Source organism: Marmota monax, unplaced genomic scaffold (genome assembly GCF_021218885.2).
Source record: "Marmota monax isolate L192 unplaced genomic scaffold, Marmota_monax_Labrador192_F-V1.1 WCK01_AAM20220418_F8-fsc00041, whole genome shotgun sequence".
NCBI classification, from domain to species: Eukaryota; Metazoa; Chordata; class Mammalia; order Rodentia; family Sciuridae; genus Marmota; species Marmota monax.
Window position 1 is genome coordinate 8470066 of NW_026695238.1, and position 23834 is coordinate 8493899.

General features: G+C 38.0%; 1 protein-coding gene across 1 annotated transcript; it reads right to left on the bottom strand.

Annotated features, from left to right (window-relative positions):
* Positions 1-1644: 1644 nt before the first annotated feature.
* Positions 1645-21445, bottom strand: Ccdc195 (coiled-coil domain containing 195). Its single transcript, XM_046439755.1, has 3 exons — positions 21211-21445; positions 11897-12143; positions 1645-1768 (listed from the first exon to the last, which is right to left on the bottom strand). Exons 1-3 carry the CDS (start codon positions 21443-21445, stop codon positions 1645-1647), a joined length of 606 nt encoding a protein of 201 aa, XP_046295711.1.
* Between the last annotated feature and the right edge of the window lie 2389 nt (positions 21446-23834).

Genomic DNA, 23834 nt, shown 5'->3' on the forward strand with positions numbered 1-23834 from the left:
TTTATTCCTGGGTGAATGTGTTTCTGCATCTCATTTGTATCTTTTTTCCCCTCTGGTTGTAAACTTGCCCCACTGTACATCTGTACAATGTTGAGAATATTGTTAATCTTAAATGCGTATCATAAATAAAAGAAGCAGTTGATCCCATCATGTGGTTTTGCCTTAGGGTGCTGGTTCCTTCATCTGTCTCCTTTCCAGGAGTCCGCCTGTGACTATTAAAACCCCTTGATAGACATGGTGTGGACCATTCCTACCCTTTCTTCTTTACAACTTCCATTTCAACTTGATTCCAGATTTGGAGAATCCTGCTCCATTTTTTTTTAGTACTTACAATAGTGGATAAATAACAAAGTATAACTGTTCAGCTTGGAATTCTTGTTTAGGAGGTCAATTTCTGGCCTTGTCCCTGCCTTCTACCAATCTAATAATTCTAGAGTAGGGACTAAGATTCTGCATTTTAACACTATGGAGTTATTTATTTATTTTTAAAACAGTATTGGTATTACCATGTTTACAGCAGCACAGTTCACAATAGTTCAATTATGGAACCAGCCTATAGGTGTTTGTCAGTGGTGAGTAGATCAAGAAAATGTGGTCTATATACATGATGAAGTTTGAGTCAGCCATAAAGAAGAATGAAATTATATCATTTGCAAAAATTGGATAGAACTTGAGAGCATTATGTTAAGTGAAGTAAGTCAAACTCAGAAAGTCAAGGGTCATATGTTTTTCTCTTGTATGTGGAAGCTAAAAAGAATAAAGGAGAAATGGGGATGGAGTGGATCTCACAAAAATCAAAGGGAGACCAATAGAGAGTAGAGGGAAGGGACCAGGGGAGGGCACAAGGAGCGGAGAAAAAGGGGAGGTCTTGGAGAATGAAATTAACCAAATTATATTGTGTGCAGGTACAAATACGTAACATTGAATTCCATCAGCATGTATAATTATATGTGCCAGTTTAAAAAAAGATATTGGTATTAGAAACACAATCACTGTATACAGGAAGGGGAGGGATTATATGGATTAGAAGATCAGGGATGGGGGACATTCTGAGAATTTCCAGCTCCTGACAAATGATGATTTGAATGATTTTTTTTTTCTCTTCTCAATCAGGTGTAGTGTCTTTGCCTTTAACCAGCCCATGGTGGCTCTGAATCTGTCATGTATGCGATGGGCATTCATGTGTTGGGGCTCTTGAGCCTGCGACTCAGCTAGCAGTGGTGAAATATCAGCACACCATGGACTATAAAGATAGTCATTATTGCTTTTGTGCCATTAACAAAACCCAATTTTTTTTCTAAGCTCATTATAGCTTTATCTGGAAAGTGACACTTATAATGTGGACAGCAGCATTTCCTGATGGCAGAGTGCAGAGATGGGATACTTAGCACAGGCTCAATTTAATTGTTCACATGCTGCATGACAAGCAGTGGCCACTGCACACGCATAGGTCCTTAGTATTTAATAAAAACAAAAGGCCATCACTTGCATTCCTAGGCTGAGCAAGTCCATTGTCCAGACACTTGGCATTCCATGTGTCTACTGCTCATCTTGCCAGAGTTCTGGGCAGGGAAAGGCACAGGTCCAGCTAGGCCTTGATGCTCGCATCTTGATGTTCTTGTTACATCTACTGCCTTGCGTGTCCTATTCTGCAATAGCACTTAGCTGGTTGGAGGTCTGATTTGGTGAGCATTTCAAAGAACTTGAATTTTTGGAACATGAAGACATGCTCCTGGGTAACAGGAAGCTGACCGTCTTGATCTTGTCCCTACAGAAAGCAGAAGAAGGGCTTTTACTGAGCCTTAATATGTTACATTTGCTATTTTTGTCCAACACCAAATACTGTCTTCAATGTTTATTTACTGTATTATGATAGTATTTTTGTTTAGTTATTCAATAATAATAATATATTGGGACTGATCTGTGCAGGGTCCAGTCTCACAGTAGGCCCAGGTCCATCCTGCCAGCTGCAGGTACCTGTCAGAGCACAAGCACAGGGCCAGCAGACCCCTGCCAGAGCTCAGGCCTGGCCCAGATCCGCCCACACCAACATACGTGGGACCCAGGCCTAGGATATGTCAGGGTTCGCCACCCCTCCACCATCTGGGAGCCTAAGCCTAACCCACTTCCATCTTGGGACACTGCAGTCATCGCCATAGCCTTCCCCAGCAGTAGCCCCTACCTTTTTGACAACAGACCAGGCCTAGAAGCAGCTGCATCTCAGAGAAGGCATCCCAAAGACAGTGTGAGGCCCACCTTTTTAGCCCCATCTCTGTAAGACATTGTTTTCATCTTGGGGCACCTCCACTATCATCTCAAGTTATCTCAGCTATTGCTGCCACCACCTTTAGTTGTAGTAGCATCCATTGAGGGACACCAGCAGGGATCTGGAAGCCCAACATCAAGGTGAGGTACAGACAATCTGCATGGCTACTACAAGAATACAGAGAAAAAAAAAATTGTAATATCTCAGATCCACACTGCAAGAAAGGAAGACACATAGACAACATGAAAAAACAAGGGAGGAAAGAGCCCCAAACAAACCAGGACACTACAATAACAGAACCCATGGACAGCGAAGTTGATGAAATGTCAGAGAAGGAGTTCAGAAGGTTCATAACTAAAATGATCTGTGAATTAAAGAATGACCTAAATGAGCAAATATAGGCAAAAATTGATCAAAGAAATAAGAGAGCAAATACAGGTAGCAAAAGATTACTTCAAGAAAGAGAAAGAGACTCTGAAAAAAAAAAAAAAACCAGTCAGAAATCCTTGAAATGAAGGAAACAATAAACCAAATAAAAAATTCAATAGAAAGCATAACCAACAGACTAGATCACTTGGAAGAAAAAATGTCAGATAATGAAGACAAAGTATAAAATCTGGAAAATAAAGTTGACCACACAGTGAAGATAGTAAGAAACCACGAACAGAACATCCAAGAATGATGGGACACATCAAAAGACAAAAATCTAAGAGTTATTGGGCTAGAGGAAGGCACAGTGTTTCAAACTAAAGGAATGCACAATCTCTTGAATGAGATAATATCAGAAAACTTCCCAAGCATGAAGACGACAAGAGGCTTATAGGACACCAAATGTACAAAATTACAACAGATCTACACCAAGGCACATTATAATGAAAATGCCTAGCATACAGAATAAGGGTAGAATCTTAATAGCCACAGAAAGGAATCAGATCACGTATAGGGGGAGACCAATTCGTATCTCATCAGATTTTTCAACTCAGACTCTCAAAGCCAGGAGATCATATACCAAGCTCTGAAAGAAAATGGATGCCAACCAAGAATCTTATATGCAGCAAAATTAAGCTTTAGATTTGATGATGAAATTAAAACTTTCTGTCATAAACAAAAGTTAAAAGAATTTACAACTAGAAAGCCTGTACTACAGATCATCCTCAGCAAAATATTTCACAAAGAGGAAATGAAAAACAATGATGAAAATCAGCAAAGGAAGGTATTACACTAAAGGAAAAACTAATCAGAGAAAAAACCAATTCACGTTAAATACTAAAAATAAACAAAAATGGCTGGGAATACAAATCACGTCTCAATAGTAACCCTGAAAGTTAATGGTCTAAACTCATCAGTCAAAAGACATAGACTAGCAGATTGGATTAACAACAACAACAACAACAACAACAACAACAACAACAACAATATGCTGCCTCCAAGAGACTCATCGCATAGGAAAAGACATCCACAGACTGAAGGTGAAAGTTTGGGAAAAACCATACCACTCATATGGACTGCAGGAGCAAGCAGGGGTTTCCATCTTTATATCAAATAGACTTCAAGCTAAAGTTAATCAAAAGGGATAAAGAAGGACATTACATACTGCTCAAGGGAACTATACACCAACAAGACATAACGATTATAAATATATATGCTCATAACAACGGAGCATCTGTGTTCATCAAACAAATTCTTCTCAAGTTCAAGAGTCAAATAGACCACAACACAATAATTTTGGGTGACTTTAACACACCTCTTTCACCACTGTATATATCTTCCAAACAAAAGCTGAACAAAGAAACTATAGAACTCAATAACAGAATCAATAACTTAGACTTAACTGATATATATATAGAATATTTCACCCTTCAACAAGTGAATACACTTTCTTCTCAGCAGCACATGGATCCTTCTCTAAAATAGACCAAATATTATGCCACAAAGCAACTCTTAGCAAATATAAAAAAGTAGAGATACTACTTGCATTCTATCAGATCATAATGAAATGAAATTAGAAATCAATGAGAAAATAAAAAATAAAAGCCACTCCAACACCTGGAGACTAAATAATATGCTGCTGAATGAACAATGGCTTGCAGAAGACATCAAGGAGGAGATTAAAACATTTTTAGAGGTAAATGAGAACACAGATACAACATATTGAAATCTCTGGGACACTATGAAGGCAGTTCTAAGAGGAAAGCTCATTGAATGAAGTTCATTCCTTAAAAGATGAAAAAGTCAACAAAAAAATGACTTAAAATTACATCTCAAAGCCCTTGAAAAAGAACAAATCTACATCAACAACAGCAGAAATCAGGAAATAATTAAAATCAGAGCTGAAATCAATGAAATTTAAACAAAATAAACAATTGAAAAAATTGACAAAACAAAAAGTTGGTTCTTCGAAAAAATAAATAGAATTGACAGACCCTTAGCCATTCCAACAAAGAGAAGGAGAGAGAAATCTCAAATTACTAACATACATGATGAAAAAGGTAATATCACAACAGACACTACAGAAATACAGAAGATAACTAGAAATTATTTTGAAAACTTGTACTCCAATAAAATAGAAAATATTGAAGGCATTGAAAATTTTCTAGAGTCATATGATTTGCCCAAATTGAATCAGAATGATATACACAATTTAAACAGATCAATTTCAAGTGACGAAATAGAAGACGCCATCAGAAGCCTACCAACCAAGAAAAGTTCAGGACTGGTGGATAAACAGTCAAGTTCTACAAGACCTTTAAAGAAGAATTAATACCAATACTCTTCAACTTATTTCAGGAAACAGAAAAAGAGGGAGCACTTCCAAACACATTCTATGAGGCCAATATCACCCTGATTCCAAAACCAGACAAAGACACATCAAAAAAAGAAAAAAATTAGACCAATATCTTTAATGAACATAGATGCAAAAATTCTCAATAAAATTCTGGAAAATCAAATATAAAAACATATCAAAAATATAGTACACCATGATCAAGTGGGGTTCATTCCAGTGATGCAAGGTTGGTTCAACATACAGAAATCAATAAATGTAATTCATCTCATCAATAGACTTAAGATAAGAACCATATGATCATCTCAATAGATGCAAAAAAGCATTCAACAAAATATAGTACCCCTTCATGTTCAAAACCCTAGAAAACTAGGGATAGTAGGAACATACCTCAACATTGTAAAAGCTATCTATGCAAAACCCAAGGCCAACATCATTCTAAATGGAGAAAAATTGAATTGAAAGCATTCTCTCTAAAAACTGGAATAAGACAGGGATGCGCTCTTTCACCCCTTATATTTAGCATAGTTCTTGAAACGCTGGCCAGAGCAATCAGACAGACCAAAGAAATTAAAGGAATATGGATAGGTAAAGAAAAACTCAAAAAAGCACTATTTGCCGAGAATATGATTCTGTACCTAGAAGACCCAAAAAATTCCACCAGAAAAATTCTAGAACTAGAAAATGAATTCAGCAAAGCAGCAGGATAAAAATCAGCACCCATAAGTCAAAGGCATTTCTGTATATAAGTGACAAATACTCAGAAAGGGAAATGAAGAAAACTATCCCATTTACAATAGCCTCAAAATAAAACAAAAACAAAAACAAAAAAACTTGGGAATCAATGAAAGAGATGAAAGACTTCTACAATGAAAACTGTAGAATGCTAAAGAAAGAAATTAAAGAAGACCTTATAAGATGAAAAAATCTCCCTTATTCTTGGATAGGCAGAATAATATTATCAAAATTACCATACTATACAGATTTAATGCAATTCCAATCAAAATCCCAATGACATTCCTCATAGAAATAGAAAAAGCAGTCATGAAATTCATCTGGAAAAATAAGAGACCCAGAATAGCTAAAGCAATCCTTAGCAAGAAGAGTGAAGCAGGTGGCATCACTGTATCAGAGCTTAAACTATACTACCGAGTAACAAAAGAAGCATGGTATTGGCACCAAAATAGACTCATAGGCCAATGGTACAGAATAGAGGACACAGAGACTAACCCACATAATTACAGTTATCTTATATTTGACAAAGGCACCAAAAACATACATTGGAGAAAAGATACCCTCTTCAACAAATGGTGCTGGGAAAATTGGAAATCCATATGCAAGAAAATGAAATTAAACCCCTATCTTTCACCATGCACAAAACTCAACTCAAAGTGGATTAAGGACCTAGGAATTAAACCAGAGACACTGCATCTATTAGAAAAAGAGTAGGCCCAAATTTCCATAATGTCAGATTAGACCCCAGCTTCCTTAATAAGACTCCTATAGCACAAGAATTAATATCAAGAATGAATAAATGGATGGATTCAAACTAAAAAGCTTCTTCTCAGCAAAATAAACAATTAGTGAGGTGAATAGAGAATCTACTAATTGGGAACAAATTTTTACCACACGCATTTCAGATAGAGTACTAATCTCTAAAATAAAGAACTCAAAAATCTTAACACCAAAAAAACAAATAACCCAATCAATAAATGGGCCAAGGAACTGAACCGACACTTCTCAGAAGAAGATATACAATCAATCAACAAATATATGAAAAAATGTTCAATATCTCTAGCAGTTAGAGAAATGCACATCAAAACTAATCTAAGATTTCATCTCACTTTAGTCAGAATGGCAGTTATTATGAAGACAAACAACAGTAAGTGTTGGCGAGGATATGGGGAAAAGGCACACTCATACATGGCTGGTGGGACTGCAAATTGGTGCAGCCAATATGGAAAGCAGTATGGAGAGTCCTTGGAAAACTGGGAATGAAACCACCATTGACCCAGCTATACCTCTCCTTGGTCTATACCCAAAGGACTTAAAAACAGCATACCACAGGGACACAGCCACATCAATGTTTATAGCAGCACAATTCACAATAGCTAAACTGTGGAACCAACCTAGATGCCCTTCAGTAGATGAATGGATAAAGAAAATGTGGTATATATACACAATTGAATATTATTCAGCATTAAAAGAGAATAAAATCATGGCATTTGCAAGTAAATGGATGGAGCTGGAGAATATAATGCTAAGTGAAATTAGCCAATCCCCCAAAACCAAATGCTGAATGATTTCTCTGATTTAAGGATGGTGATCCCTAATATGCTGTGGGGGGGGGATGGGAGGATTAAATGAACTCTAGATAGGGCAAAGGGGAAAAGGGGAGGGAGGGGGAGGGAGAGGGTATAGGGGTAGGAAAGACGGTAGAATGCAATGGTCATCATTACCCTAAGTACATATATGAAGACACGAAGGATGTGACTCTACTTTGTGCACAACCAGAGACAAGAAAAATTGTGCTCTATATGTGTAATATGAATTGTAATGCATTCTGTTGTCATATATAACAAATTAAAATAAAAAAAAGTCATGAGAAAAAAATATTGCAATTGGCTTTTAATTAAGCCCAGTGAATAGTGCATTTGAAACTATTGAAGGAGGGTCTGTACCTCAGAGGATTGGTTATTAGCTTGATGTAAGTGGAATATCATACTGACTTAAGCAAACAGTCTTGCAACAAAATCTCTTCAGTTGAAATGAAGCAGAAATTTTGCAGCAATTATCTTATAATCCAGACCCATCTGCTGATTTTCAACTCTGAGTTCACTGACTATCCATCATGCCTCAACAACAAATGGAACAAGGGGAAACAGCAATTGCCCAGTGTAACCTGGGCAATCTCTTCATTTTCCTTACTTCTTTTTATCTCTAAAGCGTTATATCGAATTTTGATGTAAACCAGGACAAACGGCTCTTAAGAATAAGTCTAAAGAGCTGTGTTTAAAAATGAGTGCTTTTTTCCCCCCAGCATTGTCCTCTTTATGGGTAGATAAGGTTATAACTTCACAGAATGGCATTTGTGGCCCGGACCTCAGGAAACACATCTGCACCTTCCCCTGGGGAGGAAGGCTGGCCAGGCGTTCATATGTTGGAATCAATAACATAATGATGGCCGTAGCCAATTATGGAGCATTCACTGGACTATTTCACTTATTCCTCACTAAGACTATGAGGTAACTGCTGTTATGATTCCCTTTTCACAGAAGAGTAATTCGTGTGGCAAACAACACTAATAACTCTTTCCAAGGCCACGTTGTTTGTCAGTGATGGAGTTGGGAATTTAGCCATCTGATTCCAGAGACCATCTTCTTAACCACTTCCATTTGGAAAAGGAGAGAATACACTTATTGGAATGCAACTAGCTTCTTTTTTTAATTAAAAAATGAAATAAACAGCATTTTAACTTTCAACTGTCTGTCTGGACCCTTTCCTTGTTAACAGCTTGGGATTGCTCCCCCCACCACCCCTGAAACCCAGGAAGAAAAGATTGTATTTCTTTGTTGAAATTAAATGAAAATTAAAATCCCATCTCTAGTTTCTGGAAAGCTTTGGTTCTTAAAAATATTGACATTGGCATTATTCTAAAAAAATGCTTTCATGATAGAATAATGAAAAAGTTCACAAGAAAATTAGGCATGATGTCTGATATGATTCAAAATCTATTTCCAACAAATTGGTTCTCTGTAAACCTTTGTAAAATTCTTTGAAAGTTATTAGGAGGTAAGTGAATTTCCCAAACAATCAGAAAAATAATGTAATGACATGTCACTTTACTAGTTAATTCCTGAGAATGTAAGGAACAAAATAGAAAAGGACTACAATAAAAAATATACTTAAACCATACACTAAAGTTCTGTATCTAGTGGATTTTATACCAATTCTGATGTTGATTTTAAGCCAATATTGACTTTGTTCTTTTAATATAATCCTACAATTGTCTCAGTCATTCAAATTAAACTAACTTCTAAATTAGAAATGGATTGTGTTATACCTATTTGTGAGTTGGCAGCCTGGAAGTTGGAAAACATTTTACTTCAGAAAAATAATACTTTATGAACATTGGTTATGTTCTCAAACTATCATAGAAAAAAATAAAAATTGAAATGGGAATATCAATAGTACTATAATTCTTAGTTAGCATTTATGGTCTGGTTAAGTATAAAAAATAAGACATTTTAATACATGTTCATTCTTCAATTTCAAAATGTATAGACACAAGAGATCAATGAAAATCTAAAGAGTAGGCATTTAATAGTGGGATTATGGAGGATTTTCCTTTTTTGTGTGTTTTTCCTTTGTATATTGCATTTATATTTTGCAATTTGTAAGGGGTAGGTGAGTGTGTTATGCATTTTTCCTTCCTTTTCTAGAGAAAACAAATTAAAAACAAAAAGCAAAAATAAAAAAAAAATACAAACCTCTGCCTTTCCTCTTCCCTCTCTGAAGAAACATGGCCATTGAAATCCAGTGGCTCTGCATATACTCCTTGTTTCCATATCCCATATCTCATCTGTCAACAAATCTGTTTGGCACCATCTTCTAAACATATTCAGAAAATATATCCAATGTTCCTACTGTGGCAGAGAAATGATCACCCTTTGCCTAGAGGACTTTAGAGCCTGGTCTAAATCTGGTCTCCTTGTTTTAGGTGTTGTTCTTTCATAGTCTTTTCACAACAGGGTTTCCAACATGATCCTTTTTTTTTTTTAAATGAAAAGAGCAGGTGATGCACCCCAATTCCCTGGAATAAATCCAGAGTTGTTGGAGGTGGGGAAACCGCCCTTGGCTCTTTGCCTTCCCGTCTTTCTGCTCTGGGCTGCTTACTCCCTTGCTGGCAGCCCCGTCGCCTTGCCTGTCCTTGAACACATCAGTCATGCTCCTGCCTGGTGTTTCCCATGTGCTGTTTGCAAGGCCTGCCGAGTTCTTCCCTGGGGTACCATCCCTCGCTCCTTCTGTTCTCAAGTGGTGAGGCCCTTTTTGGCTGTGGCAGCAAATATTCTAACAATGCTGGCTCCTCTCACCCTTGCCCTCTATTTTGCTTTGTTTTTCCTCACAGCATCTGACATAATGTACCCTTTCTCAATTTTCATGTTCACTGATTATCATGTTACAAAGAAACAAGGTCCAGGAGGGCTGGGATCCTTGGCAGTTGTTCCTGCTGTATGCAGGGGCCTCAAATCTTGCCCAGCAGGAAGAACACACTCAGGACATAATTATTGAATAGATGACTATATGTAATTCAAGCAGAAAAACAGGTTGGAAAGATCGAAACCAAACTCGTGATGACATTTGCCCCTGAGAGGGTTGGGGGAAGAGAGAGATAAGGCCTTCCTCTTAATTAGTCACATTTCATTTCTCCTATACATAAAAATATCTGAAGCAAATGCGACAGAACTCTTGTAGATGTCTACATCAGTGTTTGTAACATTTCTGAATACTCCTGTGCATTGAAAGATTTCAAATGACAATTAATTGTTCACTAGCCTCCCAATAGTTACAGGATGTAACCCATATTCCTTAGCATGCCACAGAAGGCCCCTAATGACAGATTCTGCTCATCTCTCCATCCTCATTCACATCACGACTTTTGGTTTCTGTTAATGTCATGTTTTTTGGGTTTTTTTTTTGCCTTCACATCTTTTTTTGTTTTACTTATGATAAGGTTTCCATTTTTCTTTGCCTAACTAAATCTAGCCTTCCTTTATGATTCAGGCTCCTCTCTGTTCCTAGGATGGAACTTTCTACAAAGGACACACAATTTTCTTTCTGTCTTTTGAAATCCAAATAAAACTGGCTCAACTTCTGAATCCCACATCCTGTGGGAGGTCTGTGCTCTTTGCAATACTTATGAGAATTCCTGCAGCGCGATTACTTATGGTTATCCCTTGATTGGATATTCTGTCACCACCAAAGGAGATGATTCACTTACTCTCTCAACATTTGTATTTTCTACTTTCTCTTTTCTCTGATAAGCTAATCATGAAGCTCTGGTTTTCTTTTCTTGATTTTCCTCCTTTTATTCACACAAGACAGATGTGTGGAGACTTGGCTGGAGTCAGGGCCTCACTAGGGGTTGGAAGGTAGAAGGCAGAGTGTGGGGGAAAGGAGGCCACCCTCCAGCCTGGTAGGGTGATCAATTATGCTTAATATGACACTTTTGTTCTAGAAGACTCCTTGACTCTCCCTGCTGCAGGGGTCACTGGCTAAGATTCCTCTTGAAGACCCCAAAATGTTTCTCAAATATTCTGTCAAATTCCTCTCATTCTTAGGCTATGCCGAACTCTGCAAATACCAATTTTTAAAATTTGGAGACAGTTTGGCTTTCCCTTTGACTCTTGGCCCTTTTGAGTTTTGCCTGAAGAGTGCTTCAAAGACCCTAAAGCCCACCCGGCCCATTAAGTCATGTGCCTCCACAGAAAGAGTTCTCTCTGAGAGCAACTGTCTGCTCAGCTCCCAACGTGCCCAGGCCTTCTCCCTAGAAACACTTTGGTGTGTGGGCAGTTTGCTGTGCGTCTCTAGGATTAAATGAGAGTTTTGAACATAATGGCTTACTTTTGCTGAGTCTTGTGTTGTTGGTGCCTAGCTCAGAACATCATTGCTAAGGCCTGATGAACGATTGAAAGCTTATGTTTTATGTTTACTTGAAGTATCAGAGTGTGCTTGTAAGGTTTGACCTAAAAATTTTTTTGTTCCTATGGATTCCCCAAATGGATATAAATCAGATGGAAACAATTTTGGTCCAATCTTAAGCATGTGCCTAGCACAGTGAACATTACCTGCACCTGAAAGCATGCTCAGGAGAAGCTCTTTGGCTGGAACTACCGTTGCTAAAAGAATCTGCAGCCAACATCTTGTCTTGGTTGTCCTGCTTTGTAACTGAAGAACTTGTCAGTGACTTAACTGGTCCCTGAGCTTCCACGATTCCACCATTTGGATGTCTTTTCCTAGTTTTCCAGGGATCATTTGCAGTAAATGAATGAACTGATGAAGAAATGGAATAGCGCCTAACAATCATGACATTGCCTGCAGGGGAGACAAAAAATTCAAGTTAAACATGATTCTACCCTTAATGACATCCACATGTGGAAAATTATGTCAATCACACTTTATTGACTCTAACTAAACAAAACTATTATTTTTGTTTCATTTCTTGCACAAAAGACATCTATGTATTGATTTATTTTACAAATGTCAGTTGAGGCCAACCATGTAGCAGTAACTTTTTCTAAAACGAGGGTGTGATGATGAATATAAAATTCTTGCTTGCAGAGAGCTTATAGTTGTTTGTGGAAGACAGATAACAACCAAACAATACACGACATGATTCATACAGAGAAAGATGGGTCTGATAGGGGCAGGGGAGAGAGACCAATGAAGGAGGTGACTGGAAGCTGTTTAAGTTTTTATTTTATTTATTTTTGTGGTGATGGGGATTGAACCCAGGGCCTTGTGCATGCAAAGTAAGTACTCTACCAACTGAACTATATTCCCGGCCCTGTTTAAGTTTTTGCTTATAAAAAATCGTTGTGAGAAGGTAGCATCTGTTCACAATAGCTTACGGATAAGCTGTTATTATGGATAACTAGAAAAGAGGCACTCAAAGGTTCCAGTCACAAAGCAATGTTCAGGAGAGAGAAATGTTCATGATCCTGATTTGAGCCATGTGCATAATCTACACATGTTGAAATATCACATTATACTCTATTAATATGAACAAATAAAATGTACTGGTCAAAAATGGAAAAAATGTTTAAGATGGAAATGCTAATTCCTTGAGCATTACACATTGCATACTTTTATCAAATTATCACACTATACCCCATAATTATATACAATTAAAACAGTACCAATTAATTTTATTTTATTTATTTTTTTATTTTATTTTATTTTTTTTATTGTTGGTTGTTCAAAACATTACATAGTTCTTGATATATCATCTTTCACACTTTGCTTCAAGTGGGTTATGAACTCCCATTTTTACCCCGTATACAGATTGCAGAATCACATCGGTTACACATCCATTGATTTACATATTGCCATACTAGTGACTGTCGTGTTCTGCTACCTTTCCTATCCTCTACTATCCCCCCTCCCCTCCCCTCCCCTCTTCTCTCTCTGCCCCCTCTACTGACCTTCATTTCTCCACCTTGTATTATTTTTCCCTTTCCCCTCATTTCCTCTTGTATGTTCTTTTGTATAATCCTGAGGGTCTCCTTCCATTTCCATGCAATTTCCCTTTTCTCTCCGTTTCCCTCCCACCTCTCATCTCTGTTTAATGTTAATCTTCTTCTCATGCTCTTCGTCCCTACTCTGTTCTTAGTTACTCTCCTTATATCAAAGAAGACATTTGGCATTTGTTTTTTAGGGATTGGCTAGCTTCACTTAGCATAATCTGCTCTAGTGCCATCCATTTCCCTGCAAATTCTATGATTTTGTCATTTTTTAATGCAGAGTAATACTCCATTGTGTATAAATGCCACATTTTTTTAATCCATTCGTCTATTGAAGGGCATCTGGGTTGGTTCCACAGTCTTGCTATTGTGAATTGAGCTGCTATGAACATCGATGTAGCAGTGTCCCTGTAGCATGCTCTTTTTAGGTCTTTAGGGAATAGACCAAGAAGGGGAATAGCTGGGTCAAATGGTGGCTCCATTCCTAGCTTTCCAAGAAATCTCCATACTGCTTTCCAAATTGGCTGCACCAATTTGCAGTCCCACCAGCAATGTACAAGTGTACCCTTTTCCCCACATCCTCGCCAGCACTTGTTGTTGTTTGACTTCATAATGGCTGCCAATCTTACTGGAGTGAGATGGTATCTTAGGGTGGTTTTGATTTGCATTTCTCTGACTGCTAGAGATGGTGAGCATTTTTTCATGTACTTGTTGATTGATTGTATGTCCTCCTCTGAGAAGTGTCTGTTCAGGTCCTTGGCCCATTTGTTGATTGGGTTGTTTGTTATCTTATTGTCTAATTTTTGGAGTTCTTTGTATACTCTGGATATTAGGGCTCTATCTGAAGTGTGAGGAGTAAAGATTTGTTCCCAGGATGTAGGCTCTCTATTTACCTCTCTTATTGTTTCTTTAGCTGAGAAAAAACTTTTTAGTTTGAGTAAGTCCCATTTGTTGATTCTAGTTATTAACTTTTGTGCTATGGGTGTCCTATTGAGGAATTTGGAGCCCGACCCCACAGTATGTAGATCGTAGCCAACTTTTTCTTCTATCAGACGGCGTGTCTCTGATTTGATATCAAGCTCCTTGATCCATTTTGAATTCACTTTTGTGCATGGCGAGAGAAAGGGATTCAGTTTCATTTTGTTGCATATGGATTTCCAGTTTTCCCAGCACCATTTGTTGAAGATGCTATCCTTCCTGCATTGCATGCTTTTAGCCCCTTTATCAAATATAAGATAGTTGTAGTTTTGTGGATTGGTTTCTGTGTCCTCTATTCTGTACCATTGGTCCACCCACCTGTTTTGGTACCAGTACCATGCTGTTTTTGTTACTATTGCTCTGTAGTATAGTTTGAAGTCTGGTATCGCTATACCGCCTGATTCACACTTCCTGCTTAGCATTGTTTTTGCTATTCTGGATCTTTTATTTTTCCATATGAATTTCATGATTGCTTTCTCTATTTCTACAAGAAATGCCGTTGGGATTTTAAATGAGGAAGAGGGACCTAGTCATAAATAGATAATAAACCCAGGCCTTAAAATTGGAGTAATGTGGGACTTTTTGAGATGCCAATTCTTGATGGCCTCCTCACCCTCACTCTAGAACTGGCTCATCCACCATCCCTGACCTGAATGGTCACCTGAATGGCCACTTGAATGCCCCAGTGATCCAGTGGTTGCTCTAACTGGCCTGTTATTGCATGTTTTGGTTCCATGGTAAAGTTATTATGAGGAAACCCGTTGAAGGGGAGATGAGAGCAGAGAAGACCTGTGGAAAGAAGAGAAGATGCATAGGCAGTTGGAGTGACCCTGGGTGAGGTGGAGAGAGAGCCCTGGCCTTAGCTCCTGAGGGCTTTCAGTGCAATTTCTGTCTGTTTTTTTCCAATAAAATCCTTTCTTGAGGTAAATAAAATCTTCTCTGTTCCTTGAAACTAAAGAACCCCAATGAAAAGAGTTTCATTTTAGGGGATCTTTGTCAAATCCCAACTCTCACACTGTACTAACTGCTACCTGGAACTTGTCAATTGACTGCTTTTTTTTTTTGGCACTAAGAATTGAACTCAGGGGCAGTTTACCACTGAGCCACATTCCTTTTTATTTTGAGATGAATTCTTGCTAAGTTGTTGAGGGTCTCACTAAGTTGTAGAGGCTGGCCTTGAACTTGTGATCCTTCTGCCTCAGTCTCCTGAGTTGCTAGAATTACAGGTGTGCACCACAGCACCCTGCTTCTCTTTTGACTTCTCCTTGGACATCCACTTATTATCGAGGAGGCCAACACTGACCTCATGGTTTGGTTTTCATCTTTTGGACCCTTTTCTCTTTCTCACCATAGCTTTGCTAATAACTCTCATGGGAGTGTAAAAACATTGCATATTGTGTCATGCATTAGAATCGCAGAAGTACAATTATTTCTTAAATTTGCTTCCTGCCTCTGCAGAAAGCAGACATAAGATTATTATGGCAAATGCATGAAGTGGAGGTTTCCTTGGCTTTGTGTAGTTTGGAAGAGCAGAAGACCAAGTTTAGAGAAGATTCTGGGGAGAGTTAAGTTCAAATCTGTCTGAAGTGATTAACTGCGAATTCTGTTCATAAGTTAACTTGAAACACTTTATTTTGGCCATGATACATAACTTTCATAATTATGTAAAACAGATTTGCCACTACTGGCAAACGTGAACATTTCTGTTTAAATGGGTTAGACGACAGCCCTTCATTCTGAATCACAGGAAACAACAGGGGAAATCATGCTGTGATAGTGAAGCTGAGTTTATTTTTATTTGGGCCCTATACTCAATGTGGAACTGATTAGCAATAAGCTCTTTGTTCATCTCCCTGGGTCACAAATAGAGTGTGTCCTTCAGTTTCTCATCAACACAAGGGAAGAGATAGTCAACACAGCATCCCAACATCCTTAGCACAATTTCAAAGATAATTTCCAAATGCAGTTTATGTGCTAGTAAAGGAGATGAGCAAATTGAAAAAAAGAGGCCTGGCGATGCTGCGAGTTCCCTGTAATGCATTGTTTCTTTTATCTTCTCTGCAGCAAATTACCTCTTCCCTAATAGTCCCAAGGCCAAGGTGGCACAGGGTAGAAGGGGAGAGGGACCATTCCTGAAAGCACTGGCTAGATTTCATCTCTGCCAAATATTTAGGCACATACTGAGGTTTCCTTGAGCATTTATCCAACAAGGACTCATTCTGAGCGGGCACCCTCCATTCTTATAACATATATGTATGTGTGTATACATATGTATACATGTATACATACACATGTTAATTATGCAGAATATTGGGTTTCATTGGGACATATTTGTATAATGTTTTAGTCAGTTTTCTTTTTCTGCTGTGATGAAAAGATCTGACCCAGAACAATTTTAGGGGAGGAAAAGTTTATTTGGGGGCTCACGGTTTCAGAGGTCTCAGTCCATGGGCAGCAATCTCCATTTGTTGGGCCTCAAGATGAGGCAGAACATCATGGCAGAGTGTGTGGCAGAGGGAAGCAGCTCACATGAATATCATGAAGCAGAGAGAGAGAGACTCCACTCCAGATACAAATATATACCCCAAAGCCACACCCCCAATGTCCCACCTCCCCCAGCCACACCCCACCTGCTTCCAGTTACTGCTCAATTAATCCCCATCAGGTGATTAATTCACAGACTGGGTTAAGGCTCTTACAACCCAATCATTTCTCCTCTGAAACCCCTTGCGTTGTCTCACACGTGAGCTTTTGGGGGACACTTCACATCCAAACCATAACATACATGCATATAGAATAATCTGATCAATTTCATTCCCAATACCCTCCCTTACTCCACCTCATCCTCCCATTACTCTACACTAATGGTCTCCCTTCTACTTTCATGATAACCCTCTTTTCTTTTTTCCCCCTCTCGCTTCCACATATGAGAGAAAACCTATGACGTATGTCTTTGGGTGTCTGGCTTATTTCACTTAACATGATACTTTTCAGTTCCATCCATTTTCCTGCAAAGGACATAATTTCATTCTTCTTTAGGGCAAAATAAGACTCCATTGTGTATATATGCCACATTTTATTCCATTCATCTGTTTACAGACATCAAGGCTGATTCCATAACTTGGCTACTGTGAATTGTGCAGGTATATTTAAAGTGTGATGACTTTAATTCTTTTTGATAAATACAAAAGAGTAGTACAGTTGGATCACACGTTAGTTTAATTTTTAGTGTTTGGGGAACCTCCATACTGATTTCCATAGCAGCCATACTAATTTACATTCCCACCAACAGCACTTAAGTGTTCCTTTCCCCTTGGCATCCTCACCACCATTGATTGTTTTTTGCAATCTTGATGATTGCCATTCTGACTGGAATGAGATGGAATCTCAGTGTAGTTATGATTTGCATTTTCCTGATGGATAGACATAGCTATATTTATAACATCCATATTAATATGTAAAATACCCTGAGCTATATCAGAGCTATATCAGCGTTCTGTGTCCTCAGGTGAGTACAGGGGAAACAGGATCTTCCACTCACAAAGACTTATTTTTTCTTACTACATATATCACAGAGCAAAGAGATAAACTTTCAGTTCCAACTGACTTGCTTTCAGGTTTTTTGGTTACACACTCTCTCTCTTTCTCTGTCTCCCTGTCTCTTTCCCTCTTCTCTTTTGGTACTTGGGATTGAACCCAGGGATGCTCTACTACTCCTAAGCCATATCCCAAGCACCTTCTATTTTGAGACACAATCTTGCTAAGTTGCGGAGTCTGGCCTTAAACTTGCAATCCTCCTGTCTTAGCCTCTCTAGTAGCTGGGATCATAGGCCTGTACCACCATGCCTGCTCAGATGTTCCCTTTTTTAAAGTGAGACTCATACTTCTGATTTTACATCATTCTTCCTCAAAAACCAAGTTTATATCATTTCATTATCAAAAAGGGTAAGATAAATCACTTAATCTCTCTGGATTTTATATTCTCAAAAAAAAAAAAAAGGGCGTTTCTACTGGAAGATCTTTGGAAATTCCTGTCTGGTAGATTTCTATGATTCAATTGCAAGTATGAATTTCAATTGATGTTGGCAAAATATTATTGAAAATACTAATAAAAACTTATACTCAAGTCAACCACTATTTTTCTGATACATCCACTTATATGACAACCGTGAATAATTCATGCTGAGTCTTATTTGTGTTATTTCATTTAATCCTCTTGACAGTCCCGAGACTGGTTTTACCACTATTCCTGTTGTACAGGCAAAGAGACGGATCATAAAAGCACATTGCACTTATGGAATTAAGAAAGCTTACAGTTGGAAGAGGCCTTGGAAGATGTCTAGCCCAATCCATTCATTTTTATGTGATGATGTTACAATCAGCAATTTGATATGACTTGCTCAGTCTTGTACAACTAGCACAAAACTGGGGCTATCACCCAGCTGTCTTCAGGCTCAAGCCAATCAATATTCATTCTCCTTACTCTACAGTACTACATCACATATAATAAACAAATACATATTTAAAGTAACACAACCGGGCTCTCAAGCAAAATGTGAATCACACTTCTATCTGTGTTTTGTTGATGCACCTAGCAAGAGTTCCCAATGTCTCATTGGACATTATTGTTTATGTGCTGAAGGAGTGTGACACCCATCATGTGTTTAATTCTTACAAATATTTTAACCTCCACTAAGCCTGATGATCTTCAGACCCTGAGAGTTGAAAGGGTTCTACTCTTTGCTCTTTGAACCATGCAATATTTGTTTTAAGACAGGACAAAGATACACAAAGACCCAACTTTCTTATTAGGATAAGTGTGCTAGAAAATAGATCTGAAGAAGTGTTGTTTGCTTTTGGAGCAAGGCAGTGGCTTTCGGTGGCAGGTGTGGGGTGTGAATTTTGCCGGCAGCTGACATTTGACCGTGTCTGGAGGCGTTTTTGACGATCATAACTGGTGTAAGGGTGGGAACTATAGCAGTTAGTAGTTAGAAGCCAGGGGAGTCACTAAACATCCTGCAGTACCCAGGATAATGGGAATTCCCTTTATCCTGACCTCCAAAATGAAGTATTATTCAGTCCAAAACACCAATGCAGAGGTTGAGAAACCCGGAGTAAGGATATATTACCAATGCCAATATATTTTTGTTTTTCATTAAAAGTTCTAATCTCCTTATGCCATTTTATTACATAATCAGAAGACAGAGCTACTCAAGTCCATAACTGTACTTGACAAAAAGGGAAAGATCCTGATTAGAGTCTGTTTTCAGCTTTGAAACATAGGGTCTAGTGTGCCATACTAGAGAGAGAAACTCAAATAGAGAGAAGCACATTGTCAATCTGCTCAGAAACTCCAAATGGCATTGCCTGAAGCCTTGGCAGATGACATTAAGAACTTTGAGTGGTTAATTATGTATGTCAATTTTATGTGAATATGTTGTTGAATATATCACTGACAATTTAAATGCAGAACATATTTCTTGCTCTGCTGGTTTCTGACCTTATGTATAATCTCCAGAATCAAAAGTCTTAACTAACACTTAGATGCTGTTGTTGGGAATGTAAATTAGTATGGCCATTATGGGAAAAAGCGTAAAGGCTCCTCAAATAATTAAAAATAGAACTATCATATGATTCAGCTATACCATTCCTAGGACATGTATTTAGAGTGGTGATGTCCATCTCATTCCACTGTTTTTCTATTCCTAGGTATTTATCTGAAAGAAATGAAGTCAGCATACAAAAGAGATACTTGTGTACTCATGTTTATTTTGGCAGTACTATTCGTAATAACCAAGATGTGGAATTAGCCTATCAACAGATGGATGGATAAGGAAACACACACACACACAGTGGATTATTACACAGCCATAAAGAAGAATGAAATCCTGTCATTTGCAGGAAGTTGGATGGATCTAGAGAACACGATGTTAAGGAAATAAGCAGATACAGAAAGATTAGTATTTAATGTTTTATATGTGGAAAATAAAAGAAAAAAAGAAAGCTAAGACAGATTATATGGAAATAGACAAGGGACTATTAGAGAAGAAGAAGGGGATATTAGGGAGAAGGATGAATGAGAGGAGGGGGCAAGAAATGAAAGAAGGGAAGGTAGGCATCATCAAAGCATGATATATTTTATATATATATATAAATATATATATATATATATATATATATATATATATATATATATATAAATACCACAGTGAAGCTCATCAGTTTGCACAAGTACTATGCATTAATAATTATAATTTAAAAAATCTTTTTTATAAAAGGTGAAGTTTGATTTCTAGACTATATCTAACATTGATCTTACTTCTGGAAGCCTTCACTCTGTGCAGTAGGTGGGGTCATGTGCAACATGCCTCACGTAAGACAGTAAAGCTCTTTGTAAAATGTGGTTAAGAACCACTGTCTGCCATATGATGTGTGTTTGCCAGGTGCCATATGGAGCCTTAAGTCCATACAATTGCAGGTGACCCTCACAAACACAAGCTGGGTACCATAATGCTTTTGGATTTTGGAAAATGAAGATTAAAGAAGTTTTATAACTAGCTCACAGTCAAGTGGCTGAGTAACAAATCATTGACAACATACTTGTCTGACTTTGATATCCATACACTTACCTATTCTGCAACACTGTCCCAGCTCAAGAGAACATGCCATTTGAGAGATACACATTCAGTGTTCTTTATGCAGCATTTAAGTGGTTCTTAACATGATTAATTTCCACAAACCTGGTGTTTCTTCCCAACATATCCAGAAATTGTTTTAGTGCTGCTAAAATAGTTTGCTTGGAAATGCTAATGAATTTTTTTGTCTAGGGAACCCATCACTGGGAATACTGAACAATGCAGTTATGTGATAGCACCATAGACCCACTATTGAGGACATATGCAAAGACCAGTACAGGCCAGAAGAGTGTACAAGCCCAGTACCTTGGTGTTCCAGCGTGGTTGGTGTTGCATCAGTGGGAGTACCACCATGAGGGGTTGCTGGATGTGGTCCGTGCACTTCTTCTTCCCCTTCGTCTCCTGATTCTCCCCCAGAGCCCGCGGCTCTTTGACTACCTGAAGCCAGTTTCCTGCGGAGGGCTTGATTCTCCTTCTCCAGTTTGCTGATCTCTGCTCGCATTTCCTGGATGACTCTGAGCAGCTGGGTGTTAGCTTCCATTGCTTCAATCCGTGGTTCTCTGGTTGTACCTCTGGGGAAGACAGGCCAACTGTTGCTCAGTGGGACAGTGTGGTCCTCCAGTGAACCTTCCCAAACAATGCCTGTCTCTCTTCCCTGTGCCATCTTTCAGCCCCCGGGGGTTAGGCTGCCCGGGGAGGCGAAGGATCTCCATGACTTATTCATTCTGGGTTTTGTTTTTCAGAACAGTGCTTTTCTTTCTTTAATTTCATGTCAATCCACAGTTCTACACATGGCTTTGTGTCCGGGCAGAAGAGAATACTCCAAAAAAAAATTTCCAGTGAGGACGGAGTTTCTTGTTCCCATCTTGAAATAATAGCCACAACAGCCATTCCATCTTTCCTCTGTGGCCACCTTTGGGATCAAATGTTTTGAAGGCTCACCAACTGCCACATGTAGAACAACACTGACCTAAGAATTATGCCTTATCTTTTCTGTAAAATATGCCATAGTTCTGTAGTTTTTATGGAGAATTATTAATTTTGACACCTTTTGATTAAGGAACCGGGTGACATTAATCACAAGGGAGTCATCTGAACTGCAGGACTATTATTTAAATATGATATTGGTAATTATACATAAATCCCTCAGGACAGACCAAGGAAGCACCATATGCAGGATGTCTCTGCAGGTTTGTAACTTAGAGCATCTTGTTGGTAGTTTGTTTTAGGATGTTTGCCTGGGCACAGGATGCCCAGGGATATTTTGGGAATGTAAGAAGATAAGGGCAGAACATTAATCTTGAATGAAAAAAAACAAGGAACAGTTACAGCTTTCATTACCTATTTCCTGAAGAGGGTTTCTTTGTTGGGAATGAAAAGTACGAATCTTAAATAATATACACTCTGATAGCAGTCTCTGGAAATTCAATTAATGTTTAAACATAACTGATCTTTTGCAATAGGTGAAAACCATTGGAAAACTTTCCATGGAGATCATTTTTCCCACCCATTTGTTGACTCCTATTTCCTATATTGATGTTTCCTATATTGATGTTTTTGCCTATCCTAATGGATATTTATTGACTGATTCAAGGCCACAGATGGAAGAAGTGATTGGAGAAAGTATTGTACCTTTTTTATTCATACAAATTTACATGTTCAAACTTTACAATACGCTTATGAAAAAGTCAGTCTGTAAAAATAACTGGGATATTTGCAGATGCTATTTCTGTTTAAATGATTTTCAATAAACACTTTGATGCTGGGCATTCTGAGGATATAGAAGTGAGTGTGGAAGTATGGAATACGGAGCAAGATAGACTTGGAATGGTCGCCCAGTCTCACCACCTATTGGATGTTCTAATCTGTTCCACGGTATCTTTGTAATGGATCACTGACCCTATATTTTGAAAACTTCGATTGTAAGAGAGTCTTCTTCCTACCAAAGTTTGCTATTTGCTTTTTAAAAATATTTTCAATTAATTTTTATTGGTGCATCACAATTAAACATAATAATAGAATTTTTTGTTACATAATTGTACATGCATATAACATAAATCAGTCAATTTTATTCCCCAGTGCCACAGCTGTATTACAGATCATGCAGACTGACCTCAGCTGAGAACATCCTGATTGTGGAGAGATGGCAAATTGTAGGTTAATGGAAAAAATTAGCTTGGGCTACATTGGGGCCTTTAGAGAAAAAGTCATTTACTTTAACTTTTGTATCTGACCTAACGTTCTCCTATTAGGTAAACCTCTTGGAATGTATTAACAGCTTAACAGACCTCTAGCCTCCACCAACCCTAAGGCTAAGAAGGCTATAACAGTCAATACCTATAGGAAAAACTTTCCTTCTTTGCTACAGCTCACCTACCTACTGGCCCCACCAATTTATTTCTTAAACATATTGATTGATGACTTTTGTTCTTTGGCTATAAAATAGTTCATGTAACCTCTTCCACATCAGAACAAGTTATTCAGGCAACTTGAATCCGTGTTCCTGTGCCACTCATACTTGGTTCAGGATAAGCTATCTTATTTTCTTTAAAGTCAAGTTGTTGTTTTATGTCATCATTGACAATGGAGATGGATGATAATGATGGTTCCTTAACAAGATGAATGTATACACTTAAGATGCCATTGAACTTATACGCTCAAAAATGGTTAAAATTAAACAGTATGTACATTTTAGCATCACCCCTATAGGATTTTTTGTTTGTTTTTTGTGGTGCTGGGATCGAACCCAGGGCCTTGTGCATACAAGGCAAGCACTCAACCAACTGAGCCATATCCTCACCCCACAGTATGTACATTTTAGAATAAAAATTTTAAAAGATAAAATACATATACATATGTACATAAATAAAAGAACATAGAAAAGGATTCTTATGGATATGAACCAAAGAGCTGTCAATGGTTATCTCTAG

Excerpts from the sequence above, each read along its gene's own strand:
- Ccdc195 (XM_046439755.1), bottom strand. The coding sequence starts at position 21,445 with ATGGAAGCTAACACCCAGCTGCTCAGAGTCATCCAGGAAATGCGAGCA. Across the intron at positions 12,144-21,210 it reads AACCACGCTGGAACACCAAG|GCAATGTCATGATTGTTAGG; the intron begins GTACTGGGCTTG and ends TCTCCCCTGCAG. Across the intron at positions 1,769-11,896 it reads GAGCATGCTTTCAGGTGCAG|GGACAAGATCAAGACGGTCA; the intron begins GTAATGTTCACT and ends TGCTTTCTGTAG.